The 22,432-nt window shown below is 37.2% G+C and overlaps 3 protein-coding genes and 1 non-coding gene across 4 annotated transcripts; 3 read left to right on the forward strand and 1 right to left on the reverse strand.

Moving 5' to 3' along the window:
- Nucleotides 1-244: 244 nt before the first annotated feature.
- On the forward strand, nucleotides 245-20,084 carry LOC107686914 (mitotic-spindle organizing protein 2-like). The gene is made up of 5 exons (XM_016484061.1): nucleotides 245-248; nucleotides 401-408; nucleotides 16,948-17,101; nucleotides 17,275-17,409; nucleotides 19,471-20,084. Exons 1-5 carry the CDS (start codon nucleotides 245-247, stop codon nucleotides 19,620-19,622), a joined length of 453 nt encoding a protein of 150 aa, XP_016339547.1. The 3' UTR covers nucleotides 19,623-20,084.
- On the forward strand, nucleotides 2,132-6,767 carry LOC107686909 (cytochrome b ascorbate-dependent protein 3-like). The gene is made up of 6 exons (XM_016484055.1): nucleotides 2,132-2,327; nucleotides 2,536-2,713; nucleotides 4,567-4,769; nucleotides 4,922-5,076; nucleotides 5,280-5,448; nucleotides 6,696-6,767. The coding sequence occupies exons 2-6, from the start codon at nucleotides 2,680-2,682 to the stop codon at nucleotides 6,717-6,719; spliced, it is 585 nt and encodes a 194-aa protein (XP_016339541.1). The 5' UTR covers nucleotides 2,132-2,327; nucleotides 2,536-2,679; the 3' UTR covers nucleotides 6,720-6,767.
- On the reverse strand, nucleotides 7,030-7,101 carry trnaa-ugc (transfer RNA alanine (anticodon UGC)). The gene has a single exon. It is a non-coding gene; the product is annotated as a tRNA-Ala (tRNA).
- On the forward strand, nucleotides 7,566-12,145 carry LOC107686910 (uncharacterized). Its single transcript, XM_016484056.1, has 7 exons — nucleotides 7,566-7,742; nucleotides 10,531-10,729; nucleotides 10,811-11,001; nucleotides 11,087-11,242; nucleotides 11,336-11,494; nucleotides 11,797-11,931; nucleotides 12,086-12,145. Exons 1-7 carry the CDS (start codon nucleotides 7,728-7,730, stop codon nucleotides 12,143-12,145), a joined length of 915 nt encoding a protein of 304 aa, XP_016339542.1. The 5' UTR covers nucleotides 7,566-7,727.
- Nucleotides 20,085-22,432: the final 2,348 nt, after the last annotated feature.

The following is a 22,432-nucleotide window of genomic DNA, read 5'->3' on the forward strand; positions in this document are numbered from 1 at the left end:
ATTCCATCAAAATTTGATTCAGAGCCACAGCTTTTAATAACGACTATACGAACACCACATTTGATCAGAGGGGTATTGTTGTCTTTCAGTTTGTGACCAAATCCAGGAATTGAATTGAAATTTAAAAGGCATTCTCGGTTCAATTGTAAAACTCTGGTTACTTACGCTGTACAACTGATGCTGTTATATTTGATGTTTGCATTACACATTTTGTATTCTACTATCATTAGGAACATTACAGACAATGGGCAATGAAAACGCTAAAACGAATGTGATAAACAGGAGCAGCAGGAATGTACGAGCATTTATAAGTCAAGAGAAGCTGGACGTTGAAGCCTTCATTTCAAAATACAACGGCCAAAATGTTATGGACACCCTGCTGCCACATTCTGCAATAAAGAAGTTTTGCTTTCGACCTGACGTCCCAAGCTACCGTATTCTAATTTCTGAAATTGGTGAGCTTCCTTGGGAAAAGAACCAGTATATTTCACTGTTCATTGAAGATGAGGACGATAAGGAAATCTGTATTAAGCACGTCTGTCTCTGCATACCTTTACCTTATGAAGCTTCAATTTTAATATATGATATATGATGAGTTAGACACGCTGTCTGTTTGTTTACCTCACTATATGACAGTCATCCCATCCTGCTTTGTTGTATTTCACCATTAAGTTTAATATCTCTTCGTAGCAGTTGCTTTTCAGAACGAGTCAATAAATATAGCTGAACAATGCAGATCTTTGTACATCTTATGTTTTTAAAAGCAGCAAGAACATTACATGACCATGAAAATACACCGCACAATTTCTCTAATTCAAAAAGTGAGAAAATGCCACACTATAAGAAAACACACAATCATTCCCTCATGTGGGTTGATTTCATGCAAATGTAAGTAAGTGACTGGCAGATGAAGGCCACCCAGTACTTTTACAGACACTGTACTTTTATCATGATTTATAAATTACAGTCATCTCCTTTTTAAATTCTTGGATCATGCCAGCCATTTAGTTCATGTCTCCTGTCCAGTGTGGAGAAACGTGCCATTTAGATAAAGGTTGAGTAGTAAGATAGTCAACTCTTACTGGCATTTTAAAAGACGTATCATGTTGTATTTGTATTCTATCTGCTCTCACGACAGCTTATGTGAAAGAACATAAGGCGTGGCATCGTAAAAATTCTAAAGACACGCTTCATCACAGAGTGACACTAACGCCCTTTGTGGTGCTCCGTCTGTATGACACAGCAAAAAATACAAATTTGCAATGCATTCTGTATTTAGGGCTTCAGTAGTAGCATATGCTGTTTATTATTTTTAATGGTTTAGTACCTAAAGCAATGGCCTAAAGAACAGCAGGGTGATTTATTCCGTACTCAAATCAGAGACATTACTATAATATATTAAGTTTTGAAGTTTTTGAAAAAACGTATTTTCACCTTTGTAAACATCAAAATCATTGTGGGTGCAAGAAAGCCTTTGTTATAGGTATAAGCCAGAAATCGGATTAGCCTGTATAAAACAGTTTATAGCACATGAATAATATCACTATATATTCCTTGAGACACCATTATAGTTATGTACACTTAGGCTCATTTTCCACCTCCCCTAGAGTTAAACAGTTGAGTTTTACCGTTTTCGAATCCATTCAGCCGATCTCCGGGTCTGGCGGTAGCACTTTTAGCTGTAGCTTAGCATAGATCATTGAATCTGATTAGACCGTTAGCATCTCGCTCAAAAATGACCAAAGAGTTTAGATATTTTTCCTATTTAAAACTTGACTCTTCTGTAGTTACATCGTGTACTAAGACCGACGGAAAATGAAAAGTTGCGATTTTCTAGGCCGATATGGCTAGGAACTATACTCTCATCCTGGCGTAATAATCAAGGAACTTTGCTGCCGTACCATGGGTGCAGCAGGCGCAATGATATTACTTCCGTCAACATAACCAACTACGAAAACTTAGTGCCGGTCACGTTGGAAGTTACCTAGCTGGGGACTATTTTCAGGCGCTGGAAAAATATAGAAACTTTTTGGTCATTTTTGATGACTCCAGACCCAGAGATCGGCTGAACAGATTCGAAAACAGTAAAACTCAACTGTTTAACTCTAGGGGAGTTGGAAAATGAGCCTATTTTCAAAAATAGGGGAGTGTTCCTTTAAGACAAGCACAACAAAACATCTTTTAAACTTTAAAGAAGAATGAGTTAATAGCATGACCATGACTAGCATAACATCTCTCAAAAATCTGGGGCTGGACGCATAAAAGAAAGTCACGGAGAGAAACGGGAGATATTGTGCACATTGAATGGCTTGAACATAAAAAGAAAGGTAAGAATTTTGTAATTAAAGAATTGAAATAGAAGCTTTTATAAACTTTTTGTCATTACACAGCTTTATTAGACCGCTGGTATTGGCGGCTGAAGAATTGAAAGCTATTGAAGATGAAAACCTTAAATATAAAGAACTATTTAAATATTAAAGATATATGTTTTGCTCTGAAATATATTAATCCGGTCATTTTCTGTCTCTGTTTTAGATGCGTTTCCCTGTGTCCTTCTATGTGCTGAGTGTGTGGCTGGGGTTTTTGTGTGTGATGTTCGTGTGTCTGTGGAGTGGGACCTGGAGATGAGGATTTGCCTGGGATGAGTCTTTTCTGCAGTTTAACTTGCACCCGGTCCTCATGGTGACGAGTCTCGTGGTGCTGTATGGAAATAGTGAGAGGAAACACTTCTCTTTCTGTCTCGCATGTACAAACACCTTCTCCCTCTTGTTTTTAACTGGCAGACTTCTTCTCTTTTTTTCTCATGTTTACGGTCTTGCTCCATCAAAAATAGTCCTATAGGAAGAATCACAAATTATTTCTGTTTAATATCATATATGTTTTTCCAAGACGGCACTGAGATTAAATGGAGATCAAATTGAGATTTGTCTTAAAAAATAAATAAATAAATAAATAAAAAAAAATATATATATATATTCTGTCATCATTTACTTACCGCACAGAATGTCCCAAAACTATGTGACATTCTTTCTTTTGTCGAACCTGATGTGATCTGTCAGTGCTTTCAAAGTGCCCAAACGTATCTGAAGTGTGTAAGTAATATTTTCCACCAAATTTAACGACAAACTGTCAGGTAGATGCGTAATGATATAACAGGGATTTAATTAAACACAAACAGCTGTGCTCGTCTCTAATGGACAGTCTTTCAAGCTGCGTATGGCATAGTTAATTTGCAATATGAATAGTGAGTGAAAGGTGTTTGTTTGTGAAGTATAGATGTAGAGATGAGGTACAGTATTCAATAAACTTTTTATTTTAATTCTAGCTGCGAAATGATGTTTTAAACTCAGAAGTAAAGAATTACATGGGGGAAAAGATCAACAATTACCATTATCAGATGGTAATACTTTGATATGCCATGAGAGAGATGACCATTTTCATATTTCATATTATTATTTACACTACAATTACACTACACTACTTGAAGTCAATATGATGTTTTAATGTATTTGAAATGAATGTATTTGATCAAAAATACAGCAATAACAGATATATTGTCAAATATTACTACAATGTAAAACAACGGTTTTCTTTTTGAATATACAATATTTTAAAATTTAAGTGATTCATATGATGGCAAAGCTGAATTCTCAGCATCATTACTCCAGTCTTCAGTGTCACATGATCCTTCAGAAATCATTCTAATATGCTGATTTGGTGTTTAAGAAATATTTGTTATTATATATATTGAAGAGTGCCATCTGAAAATTTCTTCTAAAATGAGCATTTTTATCAGGCTCCTATGTTTATGTTCATTTATTTCATTTTAATGGCATAGAATAGAACCTATACATTGCCATTAAAGTGAAATTTCTGAACCTAAACATAGGAGCCTGATAAAAATGCTCATTTTAGAAGAGAGCACTTAGAGGCTTAGAGGCTCTTAGGCACTTAGAGGGTTATGCATCTGAACTCTTTATATATATACAGTGGGTACGGAAAGTATTCAGACCCCCTTAAATTTTTCACTCTTTGTTATATCAAAAGGGTGCTTCTACTAAATACTGAGCAAAGGGTCTGAATACTTAGGACCATGTGATATTTCAGTTTTTCTTTTTTAATAAATCTGCAAAAATGTCAACGATTCTGTGTTTTTCTGTCAATATGGGGTGCTGTGTGTACATTAATGAGGAAAAAGAATTAACTTAAATGATTTTAGCAAATGGCTGCAATATAACAAAGAGTGAAAAATTGAAGGGGGTCTGAATACTTTCCGTACCCACTGTATATATATATATATATTGATGAATAGAAAGATTAAAATAATGTTTATTTGAAATATAATTTTATTCTTAGAATAAATAAATAAATACATTTAAAAAAATCTTACTGACCTGAAATTTCCTTTACTTTAAAAGAAAAAAGGAATTCCAGGCATATTATTTTGATACATGGTACAGTTCGTGTTTATGCCATGTCCAAAGACACTTATTGTGAATACAAATTTTTACAGTTTTCTCTTTTTCTCTTTGTCCTGCTCTCTCTGTGTCTGTTTCTCTCTCTCAGCCATAGTCCTGTATCGTGTTCCTCTCACCTGGAGCAGGTGGTGGTGTAAGCGGGCCCATGCAGGGCTGTTGTTTGTGGCCATGGTGCTGTCTGTGCTAGGAGTGTGTGCTGCTTTTGATTTTCACACTGCCAACAACATCCCTCATCTGTATTCATTACACAGCTGGACTGGGATCTCCACAGTGGCCCTATTCACTTTGCAGGTACAGTATACATGGTCAAGCCTGATTGAAATGTCATAGTATTTTCATTGCTTCATGCTTAGTAAAGCTCCATGAGTATGTTCTACTCCATCAAATTTTAAAGAAATGATGATTGACATGGTCTCCTGTGCCTTTCTCCTCTGATTGAATAGTGGTTTGTGGGTCTTTGTGCTTTCTTGTTGCCCTGGACCCCTTTGGCTTTTAGAGCCCGTCTGAAACCTCTTCACATCTGGATGGGCATTGCCATCTTCATCCTGAGTCTCATCACCAGCCTGTCTGGGATCAATGAGAAACTACTGCTGACACTGTGAGTGACAATCCTATTATCACAACCCTGTAGCTGCAAGAAATGGCTGTGATTTATCTTATTCAGATACATAATAATGTTTTCTCTTTGAATTAGCTGAGTAGGAGGCTCTTATTATGGTGAAACCATCCTCTAATGGTCTGTTTTTATTATGGCTGAGATGTTTGTAGCTGTTTCAGTGTTTCCAACCGACTGTGTCTCAGCAGAAATGGGAGAAATGGAAGCAATACCAAACCATATACGGCACTGCCTGCTGAAGCTCTGTTTGCAAACTCATTAGGCATTGCAGTTGTTATTTTTGGATTGTTAGTGCTGAAACTTCTGTCCAGTCAGAAATGGAAGAATCCAGAGTCTGAGATTGAAACTGACAGAGTAAGTATATGATGACATTCACTTTAAGATGCCAAAAATGAATTGTAAGTATAAACACTACTGTTTAAAAGTTTTTTTTTAACTTAATACTTCTATTCAGCAAGTATGCATTAAATTGATCAAAACTGACAGTAAATACATTTATCATTTATATAAATAATACAGATTTCAAAAGGTTTCTATTTCAAATAAATGCTGATCTTTTGAACTTTTTATTTTTTTATTTTTTTTTACACACATATACAGTGTGTGTGTGTGTGTGTGTGTGTGTGTGTACAGTCATGGCCAAAAGTTTTGGCCTCCAAAGAAACACGTGCAGCCATCCTCTCTTTGCATCAAAATGGCCTCACATGCAAGGAAATTGCTACAAAGGATATTGCACCTGAAAGAACCATTTACCAGATCATCAAGAACTTCAAGGAGAGAGGTTCGACTGCAGTGAAGAAGCCTTCAGGACGTCCCAGATTGTCCAGCAAGCACCAGGACCGTCTCCTCTTGAGGAGTCAGCTATGGAATCGGCAGCAGGTTGGTGTGAGAGCATCTGCAAGCACAGTGAGGCCAAGACTTTTGGACAACGGCCTGGTGTCAAGAAGGGCAGCAAAGAAGCCACTTCTCTCCAGACTGAAATTCTGCAGGAAGTACAGGATTGGACAGCAGAAGACTGGTGCAAAGTTATTTTCTCTGATGAAGCTCCCTTCCGGCAGTTTGGGACATCTGGAAAATCGATTGTTTGGAGAAGAAAAGGTGAATGCTACCATGAGTCTTGTGTTGTGCCAACAGTGAAGCATCCTGAGACCATCCATGTGTGGGGTTGCTTTTCAACCAAGGGAGTGGGCTCTCTAATAATTCTGCCCAAAAACACTGCCTAATAAAAAGTTTAAAGATTAAAAGGAAATCAGAACCAAATCAGCATATTATAATAATTTCTGAAGGATCATGTGAAGGATCACTTCAGCTTTGCAATCACAGGAATAAAGGACATTTTAAAATATATAAAAATGGAAACAGTTATTTCAAATTGTAACAATATTTTACAATATTACTGTTTTAATGTATTTTTGACCAAATAAATGTAGCCTTGGTGAGCATAAGATACTTTTTAAAAACATTTGCATGGTAGTATATATTTGTTGTCTACATTTTTATTTTACATTTTGTAAAAGTTTGCTTTTGTAACATTAAAAATTAAAAGTGCTGAATAGAGAGGCAATGGCTGAATTTATGTTTTATTTTAATGTGATTTGTAGGCTTTGCTGACAGATGCCAGATGAAGACTGGAGTAAACAAACAGAAACATGTTGTGTATATCACAATTATACAAATCACTTTTTGACTCTGTGGCAGCTGGTTTTATGCTTGCTTCATTTACACATCCAAAACAAATGGAGTGCCCAGTTGATTGACATGCAATAGAACCTTATCAATGTGAGAGACAGACCTCTTGTGGTTAGTAAGACAATTGCAAGAAAAAGTAATAATAAATTGATCTTACATTTATTAAGTGTTGCCTTCCAAGTCAATATTTTGGTGTATCTATCTGTTTTCGATTTTATATTGTGATGGTGTTGAATATAAGAAAAGTGGAGATGCCGGGGATTGAACCCGGGGCCTCATACATGCAAAGCATGCGCTCTACCACTGAGCTACATCCCCTTTAAACTACAAGGAGTTTAGGTGGCTATAAGGGCTTTGTAGAGTTACATTCTTTAGGTACGTAGGACATAACAAAATGTAATATTATTACTTCAGCAAAACATTTTTTCTTATAGCAATTTAAAAAAAACTACACATCCTTAACTATACTCTAATAATTCGTAATATATATATATAAACAAATAGTAGACCTATAGGAACACTATTAGTAATTTAAATAAAACATTAACGTGTCTGAACCTTAAGGCTGCTTTAAAGATTTGTGGATAGTTAATGCATTGGATTTTTTTTTTTTTTCATTTTATAGGCTACTAGTGTAAGTTACGCGAAGCCATCGTTGTGTGGCGCCGACATCTCCTATTCATCGCTTACGGTGCTGATTGGTTTAAAATTCCACCATAACTAATGAAGGCCAATGAAATTAATTTACGTTGAACTCTAAGACTGACAGCTCGTCATTGCATTCATCGGTGTTATGTGACTGGAAACTCGCAGGTGAATGTGTGTACACACAGATGACGAACCACACACAAGCGCTTTGAAATGGGATGTTTCATAGACTAAAGATTACGACAAACGCGGCGGACAGCGGAATTTAAATCGGATTTCTATATCATATCAAAAGCATGTCCGCTTTTGTGGTGAGTGAAAGGTTAAACGTGAAATGCTGTGAGTTGTGTGTTAGCTTGCTAAAGTTGTTAGCTTGATTAAATGTACAAAAGCTGCTTGCAGCTTTAAAGTTTTTGGACCAATGTGATTCAGTGCAGTAACGTTAGTCAAGATTTGCATAATCAACGTAATATTATTAATATGATTTTATAACGACCCATTATTTTATTAATTTAGCTAGTTGCAGGCCTTATGAAATACATGTAAATTGTTAGTTATGCTGTAGGCCAATTTTAGCAAATGTAATTCGTTACATTAATAATTTTGCAAACGAGAATTGAGATAATAATGGTGGTAATAATTTCTCATAATGTTAAACGTAACACCATGGGCCAAGTTTCATTGGTTTTCAGCGGCAACGCTTATGTTTACCGCTTACCGCTAGGGGCTTTTAAAGATTGAAGAAACGTATCTTAAAGGGGTCCTATTATGCTTTTTCACTTTTTTAATTTTAGTCAGTGTGTAGTGTGTATGTTTGGGCATAAAAAAGATCTAGAAAGTTACAAATCTTAAAGTCCACTCCAAAGGGAGATATTTCGTTTTTAAAAAATCCCTTTTCAAGAACTACAACGAACGGCTCGTTTGGACTACAGCGTTTGTTTTCAGGGCTTTGTGATATCACAAAGCGGCTCATTGGAATATCATTACAAATAATTCCCGCCTACAGAAATTCGAGTGGTTGGGGGGTGGGGAGGGGCGAGGTTGTGGTTAGAACGCTTGGTTGAGTGAGAACAATTCTTACAAGTACAACACGACGTAGCTGGGCGCCGCGGACAGACGCCGAACGGGGCCGACGGTGTGCCTACACTCAGAGAAAATAATGTATTTGAATTTTAAATATGTGGCGCGACGCGACGCTGCGCTTCTCGTCCATGCGCGACCGCCTGAAACGCTGTTTTTTTCACCTCCGTGCCCAAACGTCTTTGTTTTGGCTTGTGAAAAATAATGCGTTTTTCGAACCACCAAGCATGAGAGCATGTTCTAGTAAACCCCCAAAACAAAATCAAGACTTTGTAAAAGAGCATAATAGGACCCCTTTAAAACAAAATGTAAATGTGTAAAGCATCTGCAATGCAAAATATAATGTGTAAACACATTTTGCATGTTTATTCGAGCTAAATAAACTACATAATCAGGGCTATTTATAAAGTTTGTGTGTGAAATAGGGCTGCATTAAGACCTCACTGGGCCCTGGGGCTATGACTTACTGCAGGGCCCCCATCACAATGATATATACACTGTAAAAAAAATTCCGTAAAATTTACGGTAAAAAACCGGCAGCTGTGGTTGCCGGAATTTTACCGAAAATACTAGCCTAAGTAAAAACAAACTTACTGAAGACAAACAGTCATGAATTACAACAGAACAAAGAAATTGACCTATATAAACACTTAAAGCACTGGATAAGAAATATTATATTGTATAAAATAAATAGACTGAATAGTCTTCACTGCATAAATTCAATATACATTATTTTACAAAAGCGATTCGGTCAAGGACAGTGAGTGATTTTCTTTCTAATGTTTAATTTACATTATTGACACAAATAGCAACAGCAGCTATATTAGGCTGCTTTGGAGGAATAGTTCACCCAAAAATTAAAGTTATGTTGTTGTTGTTCTAAACCTGAATGAGTTTCCTTCTGCTGTTGAATGCAAACGTATATATTTGGAACAATAGCCTACTGGTAACAGTTTCTGTGCCCCCATGACTTCCATAGTATGAAAAAAATATATACTCCAAACAATATTGGAGTCAACAGGGACCCGAAACTTTCTGGTGGTTACGAATATTCTTCAAAATATCTTCTTTCATGTTGAGGAGAACAAAGAAACATACAGGTTCAGAACAACTTAACGGAGTAAATTATAACAGTATTTTAATTTTTGGGTGAACTATATCCCTTTAAAATCTCATCATATAATGCCAGGATCTCATAATAGCCAACTAGTGCACATGCTTTATCTTTAACTATTAACGTTCATTTAAGACACAAATGACTGTGTTGACGAGGAGACAGGCATTTTGACACATAACTATGTGTATTCGAACGTTTAAACACAAGGTGCGAAAAATAACTCTTAGTTTAGTCAGGCGCTGTACGAGCAGGTGCGCTCCGCGCGTATCAGAAACCGTCTTAATGCACGCATTTGCCAAAATTAATTCTGCCCCACTGCTTAATGTCCCTGAACTGTTAAATTCGTTTTTAAACCAAAAATGCTTTAAATGCGTTTAAATGAAAAGCCTACATCATGACGCGCAAAATTAATTTCTCAACCCATAAGCGAATATACTAGGCCTATAGAGTTTGTTCATTCTGTGTGAAATAAAGGGGGGGTAACGGGTTTCGGTAACGTGTAACCCTGCCTTGTCAGATTTAGTGACCCTGCTGTACATCTGCATCTGTTCACATCAGAGCAAAATTCATTCTAGGATTTACAATAGAGTGGGTTAGACATCACCAGAGTGAATTTGGGTAACATATTTCAATGAACTTTAATACTGCCTTGTTAGATTTGGTGACCCTGCTGTACATCTGCAGTAGAATGGTAAAAAGCAGTAACTCTTGGATTTGTCCCAGTTAAAACAAAATAAAAAAAATGTGTCTTTATGTATTTAGAAACAAAAAAATATTTATGTATTTCAAGTCAAGTCAGCACCAGTCCTAAACAGCTGTTAACAAGGAAGTGATACACTTTGAAATAGGGCTACTTATTCATTATAATTTCATTCACTAGCTGTCTGCATTTATTTTTCTAGGCCCATCCCTCGGTTCGTGTCAGAGGAACAGAACACACATACACACCTGTGCTGTGTCAGGATGAGAAGTGTTTAGGGCAGGAAAAAGGAGTGCACATGCACTGCCCGCTCTGTTCTGTGGCCGAGGCTTACCAAGATCTCGTCATCCTGCGAGCTCACTTCCGCATCAAACACGTGGACAAAGGCATTGACTTTGCAGGTGAGGCACAATGAGACTATAGACTCACATGTGATTCATGTCCTTTGGAGACATTTTGTCAATTTCATTTTTTATGGACAGGCTTGAAGGTGCTGCGCTGCTGTATCCATTGTGAGATTGTGGGCACTATTAAAGGAGAAAAACGGTTTAAAGGTGCACACTGGCACTGTTACCGCTGTAGAAATGGTTTCAACAGGAGGGACGAGGCCATCAAACACTATAAAACACACTTCCGAAATCCCCACACCACATTCCAGATCCAAGTCACACAGGTAAAGGTGGATAACCCGGAGTTAAATCTGTTTTCCACTTTGGATATGGCTTTTTATGATCATGTTTGCGCATGTGCTGTCCTAGAATGTGAACTGCCGACAGTATTATGGTGAGAGCTCAGAGGCTCATGCTAAAGCCTATGAAGGGCTGGCGGTTAGTCTTGGACTGGGTGGAGATGGCACTAGCATTGGATCCATCCTGACCACTGGCACTGAAACCCTACTGACTGTGGAGCCAAAGGTAGACAAAATCACAAAGCTTTATTTTGGGCATGAACCGTTTTGGTGTTTGCCTTGAAGTATTGTTGTTGTCCTCTCCTTTCTGTGTTTGAAGGAAGACGGTGAGAGAAATGGAATCCCATTAGGTGCTGAGGAAGAGGTGGGGTCTTCCCAGAATTCATCTGATGGGACTCAGACTCTTGTTCTTATGGACCCTGATGGACAGGGAAACAGTGTGATCTATGATACAGCTACTGGTATCCTCACTGAACAGGTAAACATTATTAACGTGAATCATTGAACATATCACTATTTAATGGCATTTCATGATTAATGTTTTGTGAAACCTCAAAATTACAAACAGTATAGAAGGTGTGACTTATTATTAATGCAGCTCTGCTATTAGTATTCCTTACATACACTACTATTCAAAAGTAAGCGACAACATGAAAAATTATTAGCAACCCCCAAATTTTTAACAGTAGTGTACATTATTCATGTACTTTATTCAGTCTTCTGGTTTTGTAAATCTCCTGTAAGAGCTGTCAAAAAATGTTTTTGTTGCTTTAATTTCAGGAGGCAGAAAGTTTGGAACAGACCCTGCTACAGAAACGACTCCTGGAGCTCCACCAGCAGATCGACACACTACATCAGGAGAAGGAGAGTATGGAGAAGACACTACGAGCTGAGATTAAACAGCTCAAAGAACAGGTATACCTGCTTAATCTCCCTCTTTCTCTCTCTCTCTCTCTCTCTCTCTCTCTCTCTCTCTCTCTTGCTCTAAAATCTGCATTAATAACAGCATTAGTCTGCTATCAACGACTCAAGCCTCCGTTACTCACTCTAAATTGATGTTTTGGAATAGGACTGGACGATTAATAGAAAAGAAATTGAAACCGAAATTCAGAACCTCTACCCGACGTAATTTTCCCATGTTGGTTATTTCGGTTTTTAATCCTGTTAATACTTTCCCCTTAAAAGCATACTACCGCTTGTATAGTTGGCGCTATATGGACGTGTATGACCATTGCTCTCGCGTCTTTTGCAGCGTCTCGCACGTGAGTGTCGCGTTAAAATAATTTAAACTTTTACACGTAGCGCCGCTCATTAATGTCAGTTTTAATTCAGTGGACTAATCAGAAGACCCCGGAGGCAGGGCAAGCGTTGTGAGCTTTTATTTACAGTAGCAGGTTGGCATGGCAACTTTTGTATTTGCAACATGGCGGAGTAGGGATTCTGTGCTGTGCTTTATTTTATAAAAGCATTCCTGAGCGCTGCATACCGCGGTTTTAGATGCAAAGACACGTTCTGTGTGAATGACCAGTAAGAATCTAGAGTAGCCTAAATACTTAAAGGGGTCATATGATGCTGCTAAAAAGAACATTATTTTGTGTATTTGGTGTAATGAAATGTGTTTATCGTCCTCTTTTAGAAGGCCAAACAAAGTGGTTTCGCTTTCACAACGAAACACAGCGCCTTCACGGCATGGCGGCGGCAGCAACAACAATACTACAGCGAGAATAAAAGTTACGCCTTCTTTCTTTGCGTGAACATTTGGGCAGCGTTATGCAAATCTTCCCACATCGTGACGTAGACATGTGGGGGCGTGTTAGAACGAGCCGTTTTAGGTAGGCGTGGTTGACTCTTAACTTTTATAAAGAATATCTCTTTGGATTTGAGACTTTAGTCTTTGCAACTTTACAGATCTTCTTTATGCACCAAGAGCTTGTAACACTTCAAAGAGAAAGGAAAAATTAAAATCGCATCATATGACCCCTTTAAACAATTAGAGTGACAGTACAAGATCAATGAGATGCTGTCCATTTCTCTTAATCGGCAGTATTGAATTTACATTCATTTTTTAAAACATTCTTCAGTTATTATTTTCTACTTTACACATTGCATTATTTAAAATAATACTCATTTACAAGAGGTATAAGTTATTTTCCACTTTTCGCATGACAATATTTAAAATGTATTTTGTTTGCAAGAGATGCTGGTTATTTTCTACTTTTGACATGGCAATATTCATTTATTTTGTTTGCAAAAAATGAAAGTTATTTTCTATTTTTTTTTTATTTCTTTTTTTTTCGTTTTTTTTTAGAAAACTTCATAAGACTTCATTTCGAGCAATGTGTGCTTTGATTTCAATTGTTCAAAATATTCAACAAATAACCATAAACAGTTTGTTTCCTTCAATTATTTTAAAATCACAAAAATGCACTGTTATATCCTGCCTTTAAGTATATTTACAGTGCAAAACTTTAATGAACTATGAGGGCATAATAATAACAAATAAATTTTTTTTATTAAAAATAAAATAACTGTTCAATAATCGTAATCGAGGTAAAGTGTTCAGTTAATCGAGGTTTGGATTTTAGGTCATATCGCCCAGCCCTATTTTGGAATTAGCAACAGAGGCATGTGATGATTTGCGCAAGAAATTAGTCCTACACGCAAGTGTTTTAAGGACTAAAATTTGATGAATGTCTTGAAATACATCATCTGAACAATTTCTAGAGGTGTGGTAACCATAGTATTAATGGAATAATTGACTCTTGTCTGTTGAATTATTAGAAAATAATGCACAGCCAAGGTGTAACGGCCACCTCGGGTGTACAATATTTTCTAATAATTCAACAGTCCATCGTCAGTTGTTCCTTACTTATTGTATTTCTAAATTAAGTCATTTTTAACTTTCATTGATGTAAAATTCAATGTTTTGTTTCATTTTTTTATGTAGCACATTTGCAGTATGTTTTCATTTACCACACAATAAATTGCCCTGTTGTATAAACACATAGGACACACGTTGACAGTAAATACACTTATTTGGTTAGCCAAGCAAGCAATACAACAAATAAATATTTAAATTACCATTCTGGAATAACAGTTCAAACATAAAAGTTTTCTGTTCATCAAAAAAGTTGTATTTTGTATTCCTCAGAAATATTACCTGTTTTGAACATTGATAATAATAAGAAAATGTTTCTTAAAGGGGTCATATGATGCGTTTTAAATTTTTCCTTTCTCTTTGAAGTGTTACAAGCTCTTGGTGCATAAAGAAGATCTGTAAAGTTGCAAAGACTAAAGTCTCAAATCCAAAGAGATATTCTTTATAAAAGTTAAGAGTCAACTCAAGCCCGCCCGCCTCTGCTCACTCTAGGCCTCCGGCCTCCGTTCACTCTAGCCCGGCCGCTAATCACTCTAGCCCACCGCCCTCCGCTCACTCTAGGCCTCCGGCCTCTTGCCTGCCGTATGTTTCGTTGTGAAAGCGAAACTACTTTGTTTGGCCTTCCAAAAGAGGACACGACTAGAAATCAGTGGTTTTGACATTTCTCCGATCAAAAATGCAGATATGGTTTTATGTTTACACGGCGCGATGCAAAGCAACTCGTAAAGAGACAGTATAAGTCATTATGATCCGTAATTATGTCCCCACTGGATGCAACAAATGCCAAAATATGCTTTTTAGCAACATCATATGACCCCTTTAAGCAGCATAATAGAATGATTCTGAAGGATCATGTGAAAATTATGCAAGTATGCTGAAAATTCAGCTTTGCTGTCACAGGAATAAATTACATTTCAAAATATTCTAAAATAGAAAGCAGTTGTTTTAAATTGTAATAATATTTCACAATATTATCATTTTTACTGTATTTTTTAATCAAATAAATACAGCCTTGATGAGAGACTTCCTTCAAAATGTTATCAACTTTTTAAAGGTAGTGTATGTTCATCCATCTAGAAAGTAGTTTCACCTGCAAATGACAATGTGGACAACTTTAATATATATATATATATATATATATATATATATATATATATATACTTTGGATGTGACTGTGAGCGCACGCGCCCCTGGAGAGCACGAGTACCGAATGGCTCAAAAAGATGTGAAAATAATACATTTTTGTGACGATGCAACAAGACAATTGACAATTCTGTCAACTGTGTCCCGAAACGAGAGCTAAAGTCTTCTATCGCAGCGTGCAGCAGCTCTAGATGCGTCGACTTGCAGCAGCTCTAGATGCGTCGATGTGAAACGAAAGTCAAAGAGAGAAGACCCGGTACAGCTGAATCACCGCTGTTTTCATCTGATGGTTTGTGTGGATTTATTTACTCATCTTATCTAACCTACACACTATATTGAATAAAAGTTTTGCAGTAATTTGCCTCATTTTAAAGTTGAAAGCTGCGGGAATGAGTAATGCGATCTATGCGCAATCCCGCAACGAAATTCAGGATCTGATTAAACATAATTCTATACAGAGAATTGTGAAATAGATTTTCATGACTTTTCAAAAACTTTTTGAGTTTATTTATTTTTACAAAACTTTCTAGGCCTGGAAATTGCTGTTCAATGACTTTTCCAGGTTTTTCATCACCGTACGAACCCTAATGTGATGATCGGGTGCGGGTCGGGTGCGGTTATCTAAATCAGACAAAAATACAGGTGCGGGCGGTTGGCGGGTGGATAATTTATTTGAAGCTGCAGATTCGGGTGACGTTTTAGCTCATCCACGCATCACTAGTGTGTTCACAACAGTACCACGATGCATGCGTGTGCATTCCTCTTCTTGCAAACAAGGCGCAGTGCTTCCAGGTTCTACGTCAGAACGCCGGCTCCTGTGTCAGCAGCATCACACGCATGCGTCATGATACTCTCATGAATGCGCAAAAGAGAAGAAATTATTGAATAAAGTCATTATTTTAGATTTCTTTGTGCACGAAAAGTATTCTCATAGCTTCATTAAATTACAGTTGAAACACTGATGTCAAATGGACTATTTTAATGATGTCCTTACTACCTTTTTGCGCTTTGAACGTGGTAGTTGTTGTGTTGCTGTCTATGCAGGGTCAGAAAGCTCTCGGATTTCATCAAAAATATCTTAATTTGTGTTCCGAAGATGAATGAAGGTCTTACAGGTTACTAATTAATGACCGAATTTTATTTTTGGGTGAAGTATACCTTTAAATGCACCAACTGAACTATCAATTTGACCGAATCAGTCAAAGCCGTTTTCCAGTCACCGACTTGCTGAACCGAGAACCGTTGTATTTTAAATCATGTCTGGCCAAATTCCCTTTCAAGGAAAGTCTGTTCATTTGGCGGCCACATTTGCAACGCCTCCGGGCAGCTATTTTGGGCATCCAAGACCAAGTCCTATCTAAATGAATGGGGTAATCCTGAAATCTCAAAAACTGCCTCCTGAACTCACAATTAAATTACATATTTCAAATCAGCAACAAAATCTGAAATGAACTGGCCCATGAATGTTGTTCCTTATGCTCAAATAGCGTTAAAAGCTTATTTTTCAGGCTAGACCAGCCAATGCGCATGTGCAGTCATAATATTTGGGAACTGGAGCTTCCAACGGCAGCTGTAGTAACGCAGTGAATTTACCAATCAGCGATTGGCTCTTTCATTTAGAAGGTAAAATTAAAACAGAATAAAAATACTTATTTCAACATATTAATAAAAACTACAACTGTGAACTACCTACAATTAGGGTAATGAATGACTTTGTGTGGTTTGTTTTCTTATTAATATTTTTTTTTTTTTTTACTGAACACTGCTGACTTTAATCCCATTACTGTTGCCACTTTCATAAAAGCAATAAGAACACTGTAAAGTCACTGTAGCACAACCTCACTTACTGAGTTGGCAGTTTTTATCTGTTACTGTTGCATGATTCTAAATGGCCCATCTCACTCTGCTACAGGGTCATAGTGGACCTGTTAAAGATGAACGTTGCTCCTCTGGCAGTCTTTCAGACCCTAAAGACCATGTGTGCGGGACAGAAAGTCTCTGAAACATCCACTGGTGACACATCCACAGCGTCCCACACTGCCACTGCACCTTCTGAGTCTAGAGGTGAGTGCTACACATGTAAAAGTCATGGAGACCAAAGCATAATATGCCACAGAATTGCATGGTTTGAGTTGGAAAATAGGTGATGTCAAATACAAAGCAACATCTATGCTGTACTGATGGTACTTTTGAACTCCGACTGTCCTTTTTGGTAATCTGTGTGTGACTTCCTATAGAAGAGGAGGGTGTGGTCTCAGGAAACAGCTCTAAAACTGCAGCCCCTCCCTCTGCATCTGTACCCCGCCCACCTAGGGGAGGGGCTAAGATAGTGGTCTACAGTGCGGGTGACACGGGTGCTCCTGTATCTCAAGGTTTTTCTTCTCTCCCTCTTTTAGCTTGGTTCTCTCATCCTTTTTTTAATCCTGATGCTTGCGAGTTCAAGGTCTTCTCTTCACTCCCATGAACTATTGCAGCACATTTCTCATGCTGACATAACTAATTCCTGCCTCAGCTTCGTAGTGCCGTATATTTGTTCTCATTCTCATGCCTCACCGATTGTGCCTGCGATTTGCGGGCTCAATGCTCCGAATATGGGGGTGAAATGCCCCTGATCTGCTTCCTTCATGTGTCTCATGGACTCTGTGACTCTCATCCAGCTATAGAGTCCTCTGCTTCTCATGGTAAATGAATGTCTGTTAATGGCGTGTGTCGAATGTGACACTGTAATGCACTAGTAAACCAGTATCCTGCAAAATTGTCTGCAACCAACATTGAAAAGCATGCATGTGACTGTCAACTTCATAAACGGATGGTGTTTGCCACTTCATCGCTGATTTTTGCACTGAATACAACTGATTTGTTATAAATCATCTTGGTGTCGCCTAATGAACAAAATCTCCCTCATATGTGACCTTCTCCATCATTTTGAGTTGTTTTGACCCCGAAACACATTTCACAGTTTTAGTTCTCTACTGGTGTAATTATATTTATACTTCAAACTGGTCAAAATATAATAATTTAAATGGTCAAGCATCAAATAAATAAAATAATGATTTTCTAATAATATATTTTAGTGATATGCTCTTCTTTAATCATTTCCTACCTAACAAGCTGTGAACACTGAATGACTTTCCTTTCCGATTTTTTATTTATTTTTCTTTTTTTTTCTTTTTTTTTTTTTAAACACTGACAGATGATTACATGAGATATGAAATATTTTGGTAAACTGTTGTGAATCCTTGAACATATACTCTGATGTTTACTTATTTTTTTCATGCTATAGAGCGCAACAGTCAGAATCGTATTTGTTTTCTTCACAGGGGAATTGATTTTTATTGATAACTTACAAACTTTTACAAACCAGCTGTGAGCTACGTGGTTGTTAAAGGGGTCATATGATGCTGCTAAAAATAACATTATTTTGTGTATTTGGTGTATGCGTCATATGACCCCTTTAATCTGCTGAAGCTGTCAGCCCACATTATTTTAACTTATTTTTTTAAATAATTGTTTTGTGGAATTTCTCATGGAGAAACTATTACCCATGATTCCCATGATTAGAGCTGAAAGAACTTTTTAGTTCTTTCATGAAGCACTGTGAATGACTTGATAGAATAAGTCTTATATGTATGCATATTTTAATCAATCTTTAAATCAATAGTTTTATATTTATCAATCATTTTTATTTCAATTACGTTATATTGCTTCATGGGATTGTAATGCTTTCCCTCATTAAAGCTTATAAGTGCACAGTCTTGTCTTTTTGTCTGATTTTCAAATACCCTTTCGCCTCATAGCTGGTTGGTTTGGTTCATGGCTCTCAACTCTTTAATGAAGACTTTTTAAAATCCCTGTGTGAAAAACAAATACTTCGAGAACCAAGGCCACAGAAGTTGTCCGGTGTTCTGACGATTTGTGCTACCCACTCAGATTGTGCTACCTCTCATTAAAAAGATTGGTAGCACAAATCGATAGCAAAAAATGCTACCTGTCAGATTGTGCTACCAGCATCTTATTCATGTGGTTTGAGGCTTTTTTAATGTCCATACCTACCCCTACCCTTCCCTACCTACCCTTACCCTAAACTTGCCCTTAAAACAATGCAAATATATTTTTGGTAGCACAATCTGATAGGTAGCATGTTTCGTCAGTACACCGGCACTGTTGCACTTATTAACTAGTAGTTAAAGCAGAATAGATGATCGGTTCATGCACGTATGCTGCTGTTTGAACTGAAGCATCATCATTGGTTTGCCACACCACATTAAAACATGTCAGACAGACATTTATTTTTGAATTTCACAACTGAAAAATCTAATTACAAACAAGTTGCATCTTTCAACTCAAAATGATGGAGCCCGTCACATATGTGTGTGTTTTATGTGTTATGTTTATGTGCGTTTCTTCTGTGTGTGTGTGTGTTTGTGATTTAGTACGCAGTAAAACAAGTTCAGGGCAAGGGGAGAAATCGGCAAGAGATGGTTCTAGCCAGCGAGTGCCACGGCAGGTCAGCGCCACCAGGGGGCAGAAGAGCGCCAAGAGCTCAGGCAGCAGCAGCTCGTCTTCTCAGCTCACCTCCAACTGAAGTTCTTCATGAATTACCAAACTTTCTTGAATTAAACTCCGTTTTTCTGTTGATGAAGGTTCCTGTAGTATTGGAAGAAACTTTTTCACTGTAAACAAAAATAGTTAAGCCATTTTAGGGATCTCCCTAGATATCTTCAGTGTTTCACTGAAGCCCTCTTTGCATCAAATTTGCATCTCCCCCAGAGAGACTATAACTGAAGTATGCCATATTTTCCACGGTTTAGTTTACACGTTCACACCAAAACCATTTGAGAAAAACACAGATAATCTTTTGCTATCTTTAAACCATCCACTTCTACAGTTCGGCAGCTTCGGGCTGCTGTGAAGCACATCTGTTTTAAACTGTTTATGTGTAAGACACTCAGAATTGTCTTGGTAAGCTTCGATGTCTAGATGGACATTATTTTCTATTATTTTCATTTATGAAATGTTATGTTATTTTTTTTATGTTATTTCTTTTTATTTCCTTTTCTTTTATTCTTTTTGTTTTTCAAGTGCATCTCCAGTTTTAAGTAAAAAATATTCCTCTTTAAAACCGATTGTTGTATTTCGCACTTTAATTCTTTACATTATTACATTACACACTTTGTATAGTTTGCATAAATCATGTGTAAAGCAAAATATGAGAGTGTATTTGTTTTTGATGAAAAGTCTCAGTTAATGTTTCATAAGCACATACATAAGCATTTAATTATGCGGTTACTTTGACTGTGGAATTGTGAATGCTCTCTTCATTCATTTTGACCAGAATGAACTCTTGATCAGCATACTTCACATTTCATGTTAAATGAGATGGAATTTGCTGCACCGTCTTCCTCTATAGAAGCTGTACAGTTTAAGACAGGGCCAGGGTCAACGGAAGCACTTGTGTGTTTGTACACTGCACTTTCTTTACTGTATGGTCCCACTTGGTGACTGTGTAGGCCAAGGTAAGACCTCTTGCTATTGAGACGTGCACAATGGTTAAAGACTTCTCTTCAGTAATGAGCTGCAGCTAAAGTTTTGATGACGTGAACAACTAGAGAATGGCGTGTTAAGAGTTCAAATCATGTCAGTCTAAATTAAGCCTCTAAGATCAAATGGTTTTTAATCATAATGTGAAAGCAGTCGTAAAGGATCATATACTTGCAGAAAGACTCATTGAAGAAAGAAAATGGGAAGACTTTCAGGTTTTCTTTTAGGCTCTTAGATGATTTTTGTTTGTTTAGCATTTCTTTAGGATTTTGTTTGACTGGTAAACAGGTTCAAACTATCCAAATGAGTTTTTCAGTTTTCAGGACTGATATTAATAAGAAATTTCTTAAAGGGATAGTTTACCTTCAGTTGGTCCCCATTGACTAGTGTTTTTTCCCCATACTATGCGGAAGTCAATGGGGACCAGCAACTGAAGGTGAGCTATCCCTTTAAAGCTCCAAATCATATTACACTGAAAAACTTTTTTTTTTATGTGAAAGATTGGAGTGCATTTTACAAGAAAATACGGCTCAGTCTTGATAGTTCAGAATTTCATGTTTAATTCAGTGTGTTAGGTGCCGTTGTTAAATTGAACAAAAATTACAAAGGAAAATCCACACCAATTATGTTTATTTTTTTATTTTTCCCCTCAGTGTAGGATGATTTTCGAAGGATTGTATGATACTGTAGACTGGAGTAATGGCTGCTGAAAATTTAGCTTTGCCATCTCAGATATTACATTTTAAAATGTATTAAAATAGAAACCTTTTTTTATTTACATTGTAATATTTCACAGTATTGCTGCTTTGTTTTTTATCGAATGAATTCAAAACACGGTTCTTCAAACACATTAAAAAATCAGACAAAAATATAGCAGATAAAAAAAAAATTCTTTATTGGGATATGACAGAATTCCGATTTTTATTACAGTATGGCCCAAATTCACTTGCATGAACAAAAGTGGCTTATGGCTCTACTTTTCATTGCTAAATGGCAGATGGACAGTCTTCTCTTTCGAGGTCAGTTGATTAAAACGAATTCCTTCAGATGTTCCTGCAAATATACGGCCATAAAAACACATCTCATTGCACATGTAAGCCTTTCAACCGTTTATTTCTTTTGTCACTTTGAGAGAAAAAACTTTCTGAACCTGAATAATAGGACTTTCCTTTGCCATTTTAATGAAAGACAGTTGGGTTTGTTGACTAGGCCTACCTATATGGTTACCATATTTTTGGGCAAAGTGTTTTTTATTTTTATTTTATTAAATGTGTATATTTTTAAGGCTTCTCAAACACCAACCTGCCGCTGGTCGGTCAGATCTTGTGTATGGATCTCAGTAGGCCTATGTATTGATCTCTGTCTCTGTATATGTATGCAGCAAGCAGACCATGACAGGATGTTTGGACAGGTTGCGAGAGGTTTTATGGTTTACCAATCCAACGATGGTATTGCTGGATTTTTGAAGGGTATGGTCCATAAGTAAAGAACAGAGCAGTGCACATGAGGGGAATAGAAAAGAAAAGCTTTTGTTTGCCAGACTGAGAGAGATGAGGACAAAGACATACACTTGTGGAGAAAACGAGAAAGAAAAAGAGCTTGAGGGGCTGGAGCTAAAGAAAATAGGTGTGTGCGCGCGCGGGGAAGGAAGCGAGAGAGAGAGAGAGAGTGAAAGAGGTGAGCTGAGGTTTTAATGTGGCCGTTTGTCGTGTTTATGTGGCTGTGGCGCTGCTCTCTCCTGCTCTCTGTATTGATGGCAGTGCAGCCAGGCTGTAATTGATGGCGGCATATTGCTGTACTCCGGCAAGTGTAATGGGCCGAGACAGAAGCAGAGAGCACAGCAGGAACCCTCTT

Source organism: Sinocyclocheilus anshuiensis, unplaced genomic scaffold (genome assembly GCF_001515605.1).
Source record: "Sinocyclocheilus anshuiensis isolate Anshui unplaced genomic scaffold, SAMN03320099.WGS_v1.1 scaffold1545, whole genome shotgun sequence".
Taxonomy (NCBI): Eukaryota; Metazoa; Chordata; class Actinopteri; order Cypriniformes; family Cyprinidae; genus Sinocyclocheilus; species Sinocyclocheilus anshuiensis.

Coding starts and splice junctions, on each gene's coding strand:
- LOC107686909 (XM_016484055.1), top strand. CDS start 2,680: ATGGTGACGAGTCTCGTGGTGCTGTATGGAAATA. Junction 2,714..4,566: donor CGTGGTGCTGTATGGAAATA/GTGAGAGGAAAC, acceptor TCTCTCTCTCAG/CCATAGTCCTGTATCGTGTT. Junction 4,770..4,921: donor TGGCCCTATTCACTTTGCAG/GTACAGTATACA, acceptor CTGATTGAATAG/TGGTTTGTGGGTCTTTGTGC.
- LOC107686914 (XM_016484061.1), top strand. Junction 17,102..17,274: donor TGCACCTTCTGAGTCTAGAG/GTGAGTGCTACA, acceptor GACTTCCTATAG/AAGAGGAGGGTGTGGTCTCA. Junction 17,410..19,470: donor GGGTGCTCCTGTATCTCAAG/GTTTTTCTTCTC, acceptor TTTGTGATTTAG/TACGCAGTAAAACAAGTTCA.
- LOC107686910 (XM_016484056.1), top strand. Junction 10,730..10,810: donor CAAAGGCATTGACTTTGCAG/GTGAGGCACAAT, acceptor TTTTATGGACAG/GCTTGAAGGTGCTGCGCTGC. Junction 11,243..11,335: donor TACTGACTGTGGAGCCAAAG/GTAGACAAAATC, acceptor CTGTGTTTGAAG/GAAGACGGTGAGAGAAATGG.